A 10972-nucleotide genomic window follows, 5' to 3' on the forward strand; every position below is an offset into this window, starting at 1 on the left:
GCTGGCCTCACCCCACGCGGCCTCTGCTGCACGGCCACGAGGGCACCTCTCCGGCGAGGGCAGGGCAGGCACCCAGCAGCGCAGGGCTAAAGCACGGCTCTGGCCCCTCTGCTTCCCAAATCCCCCTGGCGCAGGGTGCCGCAGGCCAATTCCTGCAAGCGGACTTCCCGGAAGATAAAACCTCTTCCTTTCTTTCGAGAAGGCAGCACAGGATGGCAGACGTGGCTGCGGTGGTTTGTGACACAGTTTTGCTCAACTTCAAGAGAAGTCTTATCTGCTGTGGTTGGATGCCAGAGCAGGGCAACTTGTGCAAGCCAATGGCTCCCAGCTCTGCCTTCGACTTTCCTCTGTGAAACCTCGCCCCCCTCAGAGGCTGACGTGTGCTGATGCGGGCAGCACCTGGCCGCTTACGGAAAACCCCTCACGCCTGCTATGAAGCAGCCATGGCCCCTTCCCGGCACACACGCCACCGCCATCACCTCACCGGCACCTCTGGAAAGCCCTGCCTCCTGGCACTGGCCGTCCCGAGGGCTGCGGTGGGACACGCGGCTGTGCAGGGGCCGCTGGTCCTCGCTGCCTGGGAGATGGCGAGCCAGGCGGCAGCGCTGGGGCTCGGTGGGGCTGGCGGGGCTCGGTGGGGCTGGCTGTCAGCAGGCAGGGCAGAAGGGCCAGGGCTCTCAGCTCTGGCTGGCGGAGGCAGCAACCACGACCGCCCACAGCTCTGCCCCGAGAGCAGTGGCGCAGGCAGCAGGAGCAGCACAGACCCACCTGCGGCTCTGCCACCGGGCCCCGCTGTGCACCAAGGGAGCAGCGGTTTTCCCAGGCTGTGCCAGGAGGAATTCGGCAACCCTGCCAAGCGCAGGATGTGTCCCACAGCCCGGCAAGGCCCCGTGGAGTTACGGTGATGGCGCCACCAAAACGCTGAGCACGGTGTCCAGGTGGCCGTACCAGCAGTGGCCGGCTCAGCCTCTGTGGTTTGTCACTTCCACCCCAGCCCTGCACGAAGAGGGAACCATAGAATCACAGAACCATTTAGGTTGGAAAATCCCTGTAAGATCATCGAGTCCAACCGTTACCCCAGCACTGCCAAGGCCACCACTAAACCACGTCCTCAAGCACCACATCTCCCCGGCTTTTTAATACCCCCAGGGATGGGGACTCAGCCCCTGCCCCGGGCAGCCTGGGCCAGGGCCTGACAGCCCTTTCGGTGGAGACATTTTCCCTAATACCCAACCCAAACCTGCCCTGGCGCAGCTTGAGGCCGTTCCCTCTCGTCCCATCGCTTGTTCCTGGGGAGAAGAGACCGACCCCCCCGGCTCCAGCCTCCTTTCAGGCAGTTGCAGAGAGCGATGAGGGCTCCCCTCAGCCTCCTCTTCTCCAGGCTGAGCCCCCCCAGCTCCCCCAGCCGCTCCTCCCCAGCCTTGGGCTCCAGCCCCTGCCCCAGCCTCGCTGCCCTGCTCTGGCCACGCTCCAGCCCCTCCATGGCCGCCTTGGGGTGAGGGGCCCAGCGCTGAGCACAGCATTCGAGGGGCGGCCTCCCCAGTGCCCAGCACAGGGGGACGATCCCTGCCCTGCTCCTGCTGGCCACACTATCCCTGATACAAGCCAGGGTGCCGTTGGCCCTCTGGGCCACCTGGGCACACTGCTGGCTCATGTTCAGTGGCTGTCGACCACCCCCCCCAGGCCCTTTCCCGCCGGGCAGCTCCCAGCCGCTCCTCCCCACGCCTGCAGCGGTGCCTGGGGTTGCTGTGCCCCCAGTGCAGGACCCGGCCCTGAGCCTTGCTGACCCTCACCCAGTGCCTGGGCCCATCGCTCCAGCCTGGCCAGGGCCCTCTGCAGAGCCTCCCTGCCCCCCAGCAGATCAACGCTCCCACCCAGCTTGGTGTCGCCTGCAAACTGACTGAGGGTGCCCTCCATCCCCTCGCCCAGATCATCGACAAAGATGTTAAACAGGACTGGCCCCAGTACGGAGCCCTGGGGACACCACTTGTGACTGGCCACCAACTGGATTTGACTCCATTCACCACCGCTCTCTGGGCCCGGCCATCCAGCCAGGTTTTTACCCAGTGAAGCACACGCCTGTCCAAGCCGTGAGCAGCCAGCTCCTCCAGGAGAATGCTGTGGGAAACAGTGTCAAAGGCTTTATTAAGGTCCAGGCAGACACCATCCACAGCCTTCCCTCACCACTGAGCAGTCACCTTGTCACAGAAGGTCAGGTTTGTCAAGCAGGACCTCCCTTCAATAAACCCACGCTGGCTGGGCCCGATCCCCTGGCTGTCCCCTATGCGCCGCGTGATGGCACTCGGGATGACCTGCTCCGTGACCTTCCCCGGCACCGAGGCCAGGCTGGCAGGCCTGTGGTTCCCTGGATCCTTCTTGTAGATGGGCGTCACATTTGCTAATTTCCAGGCAACTGGGACCTCCCCAGTTAGCCAGGACTGCTGGTAAATGATGGAGAGTGGCGTGGTGAGCGCCTCCGCCAGCTCCCTCAGTACCCCCGGGTGGATCCCATCTGGCCCCACAGACCTGTGTGTGTCTGTGAAGGGAGTCTCCTACGACAATGACCTGTCTTTGTTTCTTTATGGAACCAGTTATGACGCAGGGCGGAGGCCGACTTCACCTCGACGACACCTGCGCTGGATGAACCATCGCCCTCGTCGTGGCTCGGTTCCACGAGCAGAGCCCCACACCTGCTGCGCAGGGGCCCCCGGGGAGGCAGAGAAGACCCGCGGTGGCTCGGTCCCCTCCCGGCACGCAGCGCTGTGCCCCGCACACAGCGAGCACCCGGGGTAAACGCTTCCGCACCCAGGACGGCGGCAACGGGCGACGGCCGGGGCTCTAAAGCCAGCGCCCGCGGCCGCCGCGGCACCACCGGGAGGCCGGGCCGGAGCCAGGCTCCCTCGGCCGGCCAGCGGGAACCCGCCCCGGCGCTGCCCCGCCGCCCGAGGGGCCCCGGCGCGGCTGGCGTGCGGCGGCCCTGCCCTCCGGCCGCGGCCCTGCCGGCGCCCCGCTCGACGCTCGGCGGCAACACCGCGCCGCCGCGTACGGGAAAGGAACCGCGCCCGGCCGGGGCGGGAGCCCGGAGCGACCGGCCCCCAGCGCCCGGGGGCACCTGCCCGAGTGCGGGGCGCAGGCACGGCTTCAGGCCCCGGCCCTGCCCGGCGGCCGCGACCCCAGCCGGCTGCCGAACCGCGGCCTGCGCGGGAGCTCCCCGCCGCCCCCCGCCCCGGCCCCGGCCGAGGCCGCCTCCCGGCACAGCGCAGCGCCCGGAGCACCGGGACCGCCACCGCCGCGGCGCCGCCGCGCAGCGCCCCGGAAGTGCCCCCCCCGCCGAGCAGCACTTCCGGCCGCCGGCCCGGTGGCGGCTCCGCTTCCGGCGGAAGTGCGGGCGCGGTTCCCGTTCCGGGTGAGCGGCTGCGCGGAGCCGTTGTCAGCGGCCGCTGCCCGACCCCGGCCCGGTCCCGGCCCGGTCCCCGCCCCGCCGCCACCATGTCGGTCCCCAGCGCCCTCATGAAGCAGCCGCCGATCCAGTCCACGGCGGGCGCCGTGCCCGTCCGCAACGAGAAGGGTGAGTGTGGGGCCGCGGCCGGGGCCGGCCCAGCCGCGGCGGCGGGGGGACGCGGGCCCGGGGCCCCTGGTGACGGCCCGGGCCCCCGCAGGCGAGCTCTCCATGGAGAAGGTGAAGGTGAAGCGGTACGTGTCGGGGAAGCGGCCCGACTACGCGCCCATGGAGTCCTCGGAGGAGGAGGACGAGGAGTTCCAGTTCATCAAGAAGGCGAAGGAGCAGGAGGTGGAGCCCGAGGAGCAGGAGGAGGAGCTCGCCAACGACCCCCGCCTCCGGCGGCTCCAGAACCGCATCGCCGAGGATGTGGAGGAGCGGTGAGTGCTGGGGTCGGCGGGGAGCCGGTCTGCCCTCCTCGGGGGCTGGGGAGGCCGCACCCCGCTCTGCCGCAGTCGGGAACTGCGGGAACGCCGGGCAGAAGCCGGGATCGTTCTCCAGGCAGCGCGGCAGAGTCTCCGACTCTTCCCACATTTGTGCTGTCCCGTGCCTGGGGCTCCGGCCCTGCCGTGAGCAGCCCCTCCGACCAGGGGCCACCGCTTCCCAGGGCACAGCCTGGATGTGCTCGGGTGGGCGCGGGTGAAAACGGGCTCCGACATAAAAATGAACGCAGCGTGCTGAGGCCCGGGGTGGGGGGAAGGGACGGTGCCACGTGAAGTCTGCTCCGGGCAGGGAGCAACCGAGTGCCGTTTGCCTCCTCCCATGGAGCTGCTGCTGCTTTCGGGTCCGGTGACAGGGAGGCTTCCCGCTGGGAGCTCCGTTCCTGCTCAGAGCAGGGACAGGGAGGAGCTGCCGGTGCCCGGCCACGCCAGCCTCCTGGGAGGGAACGTGTCGGGTCTGCCCACGCTCGGCAGTTCCAGCGTTTACCATGGCCTCGTTAGGAACGATTCACGAATAGTTACCTTCTTGCAGCCCCTGTACGTTCAAAGTGCCGTTGTTTAATTGGGGTCTGTTGCAGGCTGGCAAGACACCGTAAAATCGTGGAGCCTGAAGTGGTTGGAGAAAGCGATTCCGAGGTGGAGGGGGAAGCTTGGCGTCTGGAGCGGGAGGACACCAGCGAAGAGGAGGAGGAAGAGATCGATGATGAGGTGCGCTTGCGGAGCCAAGTAACGGGCCTAGGGAAGCCCCTGAGCGGCGCAGGCTGCAACTGCCCTTTGCATGGGCACGTGGGCTGTCTGCTGGAGCTGGACAAGTGTCACAGCTGGCCGTGACTTAACTCGTGGGTTGCTGCCCTCTTGTGCGGGACAGGACGCCGGGAGAGGCCACCCTGCGTCTGGAGGGACGGGCGTATCGTCTCGTAACCAGCACTCCAGACCGCGCGCTTTGGACAGAAGAGCGAGAGGGAAGCGGTAGCGGGGCCGGTCGTCCGACTCCTCTGTGTTTGTCTCCGTTAGGAGATCGAGCGTCGGCGTGGGATGATGCGTCAGCGAGCCCAGGAGAGGAAAACCGAGGAGATGGAAGTGATGGAGTTGGAAGATGAGGGTCGATCCGGAGAAGAGTCCGAGTCAGAGTCCGAGTACGAGGAGTACACGGACAGCGAGGATGAAATGGAGCCGCGTCTCAAACCTGTCTTCATCCGCAAGTGGGTGACGCGGGCGCGTGGGTCAGCCCTGGGAGGGGGAGCTGGGGGCCGGGCAGATGCCGTTGCCGTGGTCTCCTCTTCCTTGCCGGGGCGGGGGTCCGCCTCCCCGGGGGGAGAGCGAGGGGCGATCCCTGCGCTGACAGCCCCTCCTCAGCTGCGTCGGGCACTGCGGGGTCAGGCTGTGGGTGGAAGTCGCAGCAGGGTCTGACCGGAGCCCTTGGGCAAGTGCCGTGCGGCGGCAAAGGGAAGCCATCGGCAGGCCGTGCCCCGCAGCTGGTGGCTTGGTCTCCTGTCACTTGCGTGCACGCCTGCAGCTGTAGGGAACAGCGTGGTAGCCCTGGCATGGGCAACGCCAGAAAGGGGAGAGCCCTGGGACTCTGCCCGTCCTTGGAGAGAGCGAAGGCTGCGGTGCAGGATTGGGGAGAAGTCTGCGAGGAGCTGAGCGGCTGCGCTGGCTCACAGAAAGGCTGTTGTGGTCCCTGCCCGCAGGAAGGACCGGATCACGGTTCAGGAGCGAGAAGCAGAAGCCTTGAAGCAGAAGGAGCTGGAGCAGGAGGCAAAGAGGCTGGCAGAGGAGAGGCGCAAGTACACCCTCAAGGTGCCGAGGGGCGGGCTGGGGGTCGCGCCGGCGGGGCGGCAGTCACTGCAGCAAGCTTAGCCTGCTCCTTGCTGCAGATCGTAGAAGAGGAAGCCAAGAAGGAGCTGGAGGAGAACAAGCGCTCGCTGGCCGCACTGGATGCGCTCGATACTGATGACGAGAACGACGAGGAGGAGTACGAGGCCTGGAAAGTACGTGAGCTGAAGCGCATCAAACGGGACCGTGAAGAACGAGAAGCGTAAGTATCGTCTGTGTAGACACGAGGCTGAGGGGCCGTGGGCAGTTGAGGCGTCTCTTCCTCAGGCTTCCCTTTGGCAGCACGGCCTTAGCCAGACCAAGCGCCCAAAGCCTGCCCGGCCCAGCCCGCCCTCGGGGTGCCTGTGCTCCCCTGCAGAGTCAGCAGATGTACGGGACGGCAGCTGGCGACAGCGGCCATCCCGGGAGGGATGCGGGGTCTCAGGGGTTTCTCTCCTGCCCAGCATGGAGAAGGAGAAGGCAGAGATCGAGCGCATGCGGAACCTGACGGAGGAGGAGCGCCGGGCCGAGCTTCGGGCTAACGGCAAGGTCATCACCAACAAGGCGGTGAAGGGCAAATACAAGTTCCTGCAGAAGTACTACCACCGCGGCGCCTTCTTCATGGTGAGTGGTGCTGCGGGGGCCTGGGCATGGCCGCGCTGGCAGCAGGGGCTGGGCCCACGCACCCGAGGGGCCGTGTGGGGCCACGGGGACGTCTGCTCCCTGTGGGGAGCCTCCTCCCACAGTGCCCTGGGGCTGGGGCTGCCCTGGGATGGGAGCCGGCCCGCGGAGGCAGCACGGGGCTGGAGTGACCGAGGTGACCTGAACTTAGCCAGCTCTCGTGGCAGAGGGTGAGCGGTGACACCAGTACGGTCGGGAGAGGGTGAGCGGTGACGCCGCGGCGGCCTGCCAGGCGCTGGCCTGGAGCCCGAGCGGGACAGGCGCAGTTCTGCCTGGAGCCGGCCTGCGCTGCCTCACCAGCGCGCGTGGGGTTGGGGAGTCCCAGTTGAGACGGAGCTGAAGTGGCAGAGCTGTCCCCGTGCTGCTCTGTGGCTGAGGGACCCTGCCAGAACCGAGCCAGCTCCGCCTGGGCTACGGCGACGTAGCCTGAGGGGACGCGAGGGTGGGCGCCAGGGGCAGGTCTGGGGGACAACGCTCGTGTCCCCCACCTTCGGCAGTAGGTTAATAGCACTGCAAGCACCGTGGCAGCCCCCGGCAGAGCAGTGACACGGGGTTCTGGTGGCTCTCCCCGACTTCTGCTGGCTGCTGGCGCTCGCTGGAAACTTGCCGGCTGAGCAGGCGTGTCCCTCTCCTGCAGGATGAGGACGAGGAGGTGTACAAGAGGGACTTCAGCGCCCCGACCCTTGAGGACCACTTCAACAAGACCATCCTGCCCAAAGTCATGCAGGTGGGTGGGCGTGCTGGCCGGAGGGCGCCCGGCTCGCGTGCCGCGCTGAGGTGTCGCCGTTCCTGGGCGGGGGGGAGCCACGGGTCCCTGCGTCCTCCCTGGGCGGCTGCTCACGAGCTCCTCTGCTCCCCAGGTCAAGAACTTTGGGCGCTCGGGGCGGACGAAGTACACGCACTTGGTGGACCAGGACACCACCTCCTTCGACTCTGCCTGGGGCCAGGAGAGCGCGCAGAACACCAAGTTCTTTAAGCAGAAAGCGGCGGGCGTACGGGACGTCTTTGAGAGACCCTCAGCCAAGAAGCGAAAAACCACTTAAGGGAGTGGGCAGGAGGGCGCTTCTCTGCCGGCTGCTGGGAGCCCGGGCAGGGACAGGAGGGACACGGCGCTGTGCCAGGACTTGTGCGGTGACAAGCCCTTCCGCCGCGCCCCTGCGCCGCGCCTCCCCGTCGACGCGGTGTCCCGCTCCCTGCGCTGCGGAGACCCGGCGGGCTCCCTGCCCGTGCGCCGCAGAGGACGACAGCCTGTCCGTGCCGGCCAGGCCCGCGGCCGCGCCACCGTCCCACCAGCAGCAGCCCCGAGAGCCTCGGCAGCGCCCGACAGGGCTGCGTGGGAGCACGGCAACGCCCCCGGCTCCAGCACACCCACTTTTGGAGGAATTAACGGACTTTTATACCCGTCTGGTCCACAGCATCTCCCTATGGCTTGTACTTTCCCCGTTACCAGTTTGGGCCCTGTTTTTGGTGTGGAACAGCAGTGACCCCGTCTCCTCACCCTGTTTCTGCAGGGCTTGGCTTTTCTACCTGTGGGGGTGGGGGGTCGGTTTGATTAAAGCGGTCGTTTTCTTACTCATTCTGGCTGTGGAACGCGGCCGTCCTGTTCCGTGCCTTCCTGCGAGCCAGGACGGGCGGGCGCAGCCCGGGAGGCACCGGGCAGGGTGCATGGGGGCAACCGTCACCGCTCCCGGCTTGCCACTGCTCCCTCACCCTCCTGCCCGGGGCTGCGGCTCCCCGCCACGCAAGCTGCGCTCCCCGAGGACAGGAGACGCGAGGTTCCTGCCGCAGCACATCCCCGCGGGCGACATTAATGAAAACTCCTCGCGTTCCCAGGGCGCGAGCGCTTGCAGCGGGTGGGAGGGCGCAGGCGGCGGTGGGCTCAGGCTGGTCTCTGCCTGTCGCCCTGGGGCCACCTCGCCCAGCTCCTGGCTCACCCGGGCACCTCGGGCCACCGGTCACAGCCAGACTCGCCGAGGCGAGAGACAGGAGCCACCGCCCCTGGGAGAGAACAAGGGCCGGTCCAGCGGCCGCCCGTGCCGCCCCGGGGGCTGGGGTTAAAAGCGGGCAGAGCGGCGTGGCTCGGTGCTCGGGCCGGTCGCCTCGTCCAGCTCCTGTCGCGGGTGCCAGCGCGCTGCCGGGTGTCTTCCCGCGGGCCGGGCCCCGCTTGTCACCACCACGTGCCCCGTCCAGGCGCCCGGCGCCACGCAGACCACAGCGACAGCCCGCTCCCCGGTGCGTTTATTGGGTACGGTAACACGCCGCGGCCCCAGCCACCCCTGCGCCCGGTGAGGGAGCGCCCGTCCGGCGGGCCCGGCGCTCAGTTGGTGAGCGTGATCAGTGCCTCCACCACGTTCCCCATGTGCTCCCGCAGGCTGCGCTCGGCGGCTGCCCGCGAGATCTCCATCTCCGTCATCTGCAGGGAGAGAGCCGCGGCCCCGTGCGGTGGCCGCAGAGCGGTGTCGCGGGCCGGGCCGGGGGGCGGCAGCAGGGGCCGCCCAGCACCAGCCTCGCCTTTCGGTGTGGTTTCGGTGACCGGACACCGGCTGCACCCGAGGGCTGGGACGCGCCACCGCCCGCCCGGCGCCCCACCACTACTCACGATCAGCTCCAGGTCCTCCTTCTTGATGGTCACTTTTGCCAGCTCCTTCTCCCTACGGCAACAGACAGACCAACCTCCGGTGACCGACAGGCCCCCCCCGGCCACTGCCCCGGCCCTACAGCCGGTGTGCTCCGGGAGGAGGCCGGGCGCCCGCCCCGGTTCCCGGGGAAGGGGTGGGAAGTCAGACAGGGAAGCCGAGGGCCGGGGCCCGGGCACGGTGCGGGACGGGCAGGGACCGGGCCGCCCCCCGGGGCCCCGGGCAGCGCGGGCAGTTACCTCTCCTGCTTCGCTTTCTGCTCCCGGGACCGCCGGTCTCCGATCACCGACATGGCCTGCCGGGACGAGCGCAGTCACCGGGACGGGCACCGGCAGGCGCGGCGCTCGGGGCCCGCCGAGGCCCCCCCGCCCGGCCCGGCCCGGCCCGGCCCGCCCTCCCGCCGCACCGTCTCCAGGTTGGAGCTCTGGATCTCCTTCTCCTCCGCGTAGTCCGTGACGCGCTCCAGGTCCGCCGCGCCGCTGTCGTGCTTCCGCGGCTTCTCGGCGGCGCGCCCGCCCGCCCCATCGCCGCCGCCGCCGCCGCCGTTGGGCTCCGTCTCCAGCTCCAGCTCCACGTCCCCCTCCGCCGCCATCCCGCCGCCGCCGCGCGCCGCTTCCGGTCACGTGCCGCCGCCGGAACCAGCGAGCGGCTCCTGCCGGCGGGCCAGAGAGGCCGCCCCACCCCGCCCCCGGCCCGGCCCCGCCCCGCCCCGGTCCGCTCTGGCCCCGCCCCGGCCCCGCCCCCGGCGGGCGTCGCGGAGCTCGGCAGGCCGAGCGGCTGGGGGGGCTCTCCGTGCCGAGGCTGCCGCCGCCGTCACGGGCGGTGGAAGGACGGGGCGGGTCCCGCGCCGCCGCCCGCCGCAGCCGTGGCCTCCCCGGGAGCGGGGCCGGGCCGGGCCGCACCCGCGCTGCCGGGGGCACCGGGTGGCTCAGGGCGCTGCGGGGCCGCAGCCGCCGGGGCGGGAGGATCACGGAATGGCGCGGTCGGCTGGGCGGGAGGAGGGCCCGGGGACCCACCCGTGCCCCCGCGCACCGCATCTGCCCCGGCTGTTAAACACCCCCGCGGCGGGAGGCGGGCCCTGCCCCGGGCAGCCCGGGCCGGCGCCTGGCAGCCCTCGGGGCAGGAATTGTTCCCGGTATCCAGCCTAACCCTGCCCCGGCGCGGCCGGAGGCCCTTCCCTCCCGTCCCGTCGCCTGTTGCTGGGAGAGGAGGCCCCGGCTCCGGCCTCCCGCAGGAGCACGGCGAGGCTGCACGGGCTTGCGCAGGGCGAGGATCAGAAGGGCCAAAGCCCAGCTGGAGCTGAAGCTGCCTGCTGCCGTAAAACGCAACAAAAAATGTTTCTACAAATACATTAGCAACAGCAGGCGAGCTAAGGCGCGCATCCGTCCTTCAGCGGGTTATTGGTCGACAGTCGGACCCGATGATCCTAAAGGTCCTTTCCCACCTAAACGATGCCATGGTTCTGCAATGGCCCCCCGAAGGCAACGCCGCGGGCAGGCCCAGGCGCGCGGCAGAGGGACGTGTCCCCGCCGGCGCGGTTGTGGGGGGTGGGTGCTCAGACGGGCCCCGCCGTGCACGGCCACGCAGGGCTGCCGGTGCCAGGAGCGCTCCTCCCTGCACGGCCGCGCTGATGCCAGGGCCGCCTCGGCAGCCGGCCAGCCCCGGTGCCAGCTGGCCGCTGCCGTGGGCCATGGCAAACCATGGTGGCAGCTCCCTGCCCGCTCGGCAGGGCCGGGTGCCCAGGCTGGAGCAGTGGGGAGACGTGGGGCCTGCGGACCCCGGCGCTCCCCGGCCCCTGCCCTGGGCATCCCCGTGGGACTGCAGCCCCGCTTCTCCCTGCTGGGCAGAGCGGCCGCCCCGGCTCTCCGGCCTTGTCCCCCGCGCCGCTTCGCCCTCGCGGT

The 10972-nt window shown here is 69.5% G+C and overlaps 2 protein-coding genes across 2 annotated transcripts; one reads left to right on the forward strand and one right to left on the reverse strand.

Moving 5' to 3' along the window:
* Positions 1-3368: 3368 nt before the first annotated feature.
* MFAP1 (microfibril associated protein 1) lies at positions 3369-8011 on the forward strand. Its single transcript, XM_087744803.1, has 9 exons — positions 3369-3568; positions 3660-3879; positions 4518-4647; positions 4954-5141; positions 5631-5739; positions 5817-5977; positions 6219-6378; positions 7073-7162; positions 7296-8011. Exons 1-9 carry the CDS (start codon positions 3490-3492, stop codon positions 7476-7478), a joined length of 1320 nt encoding a protein of 439 aa, XP_087600929.1. The 5' UTR covers positions 3369-3489; the 3' UTR covers positions 7479-8011.
* A 644-nt stretch (positions 8012-8655) lies between these two features.
* On the reverse strand, positions 8656-9697 carry HYPK (huntingtin interacting protein K). Its single transcript, XM_087744804.1, has 4 exons — positions 9478-9697; positions 9311-9366; positions 9035-9086; positions 8656-8848 (listed from the first exon to the last, which is right to left on the reverse strand). Exons 1-4 carry the CDS (start codon positions 9661-9663, stop codon positions 8753-8755), a joined length of 390 nt encoding a protein of 129 aa, XP_087600930.1. The 5' UTR covers positions 9664-9697; the 3' UTR covers positions 8656-8752.
* Between the last annotated feature and the right edge of the window lie 1275 nt (positions 9698-10972).

Source organism: Nipponia nippon, unplaced genomic scaffold (assembly GCF_047370975.1).
Source record: "Nipponia nippon isolate SJK-2023a ecotype South Korea unplaced genomic scaffold, ASM4737097v1 scaffold_9, whole genome shotgun sequence".
NCBI classification, from domain to species: domain Eukaryota; kingdom Metazoa; phylum Chordata; class Aves; order Pelecaniformes; family Threskiornithidae; genus Nipponia; species Nipponia nippon.

Coding starts and splice junctions, on each gene's coding strand:
- MFAP1 (XM_087744803.1), top strand. CDS start 3,490: ATGTCGGTCCCCAGCGCCCTCATGAAGCAGCCGCCGATCCAGTCCACG. Junction 3,880..4,517: donor GCCGAGGATGTGGAGGAGCG/GTGAGTGCTGGG, acceptor GGTCTGTTGCAG/GCTGGCAAGACACCGTAAAA. Junction 6,379..7,072: donor ACCGCGGCGCCTTCTTCATG/GTGAGTGGTGCT, acceptor CCTCTCCTGCAG/GATGAGGACGAGGAGGTGTA.
- HYPK (XM_087744804.1), bottom strand. CDS start 9,663: ATGGCGGCGGAGGGGGACGTGGAGCTGGAGCTGGAGACGGAGCCCAAC. Junction 9,367..9,477: donor AGAGCTCCAACCTGGAGACG/GTGCGGCGGGAG, acceptor TCGTCCCGGCAG/GCCATGTCGGTGATCGGAGA. Junction 8,849..9,034: donor AGGAGGACCTGGAGCTGATC/GTGAGTAGTGGT, acceptor CTCTCCCTGCAG/ATGACGGAGATGGAGATCTC.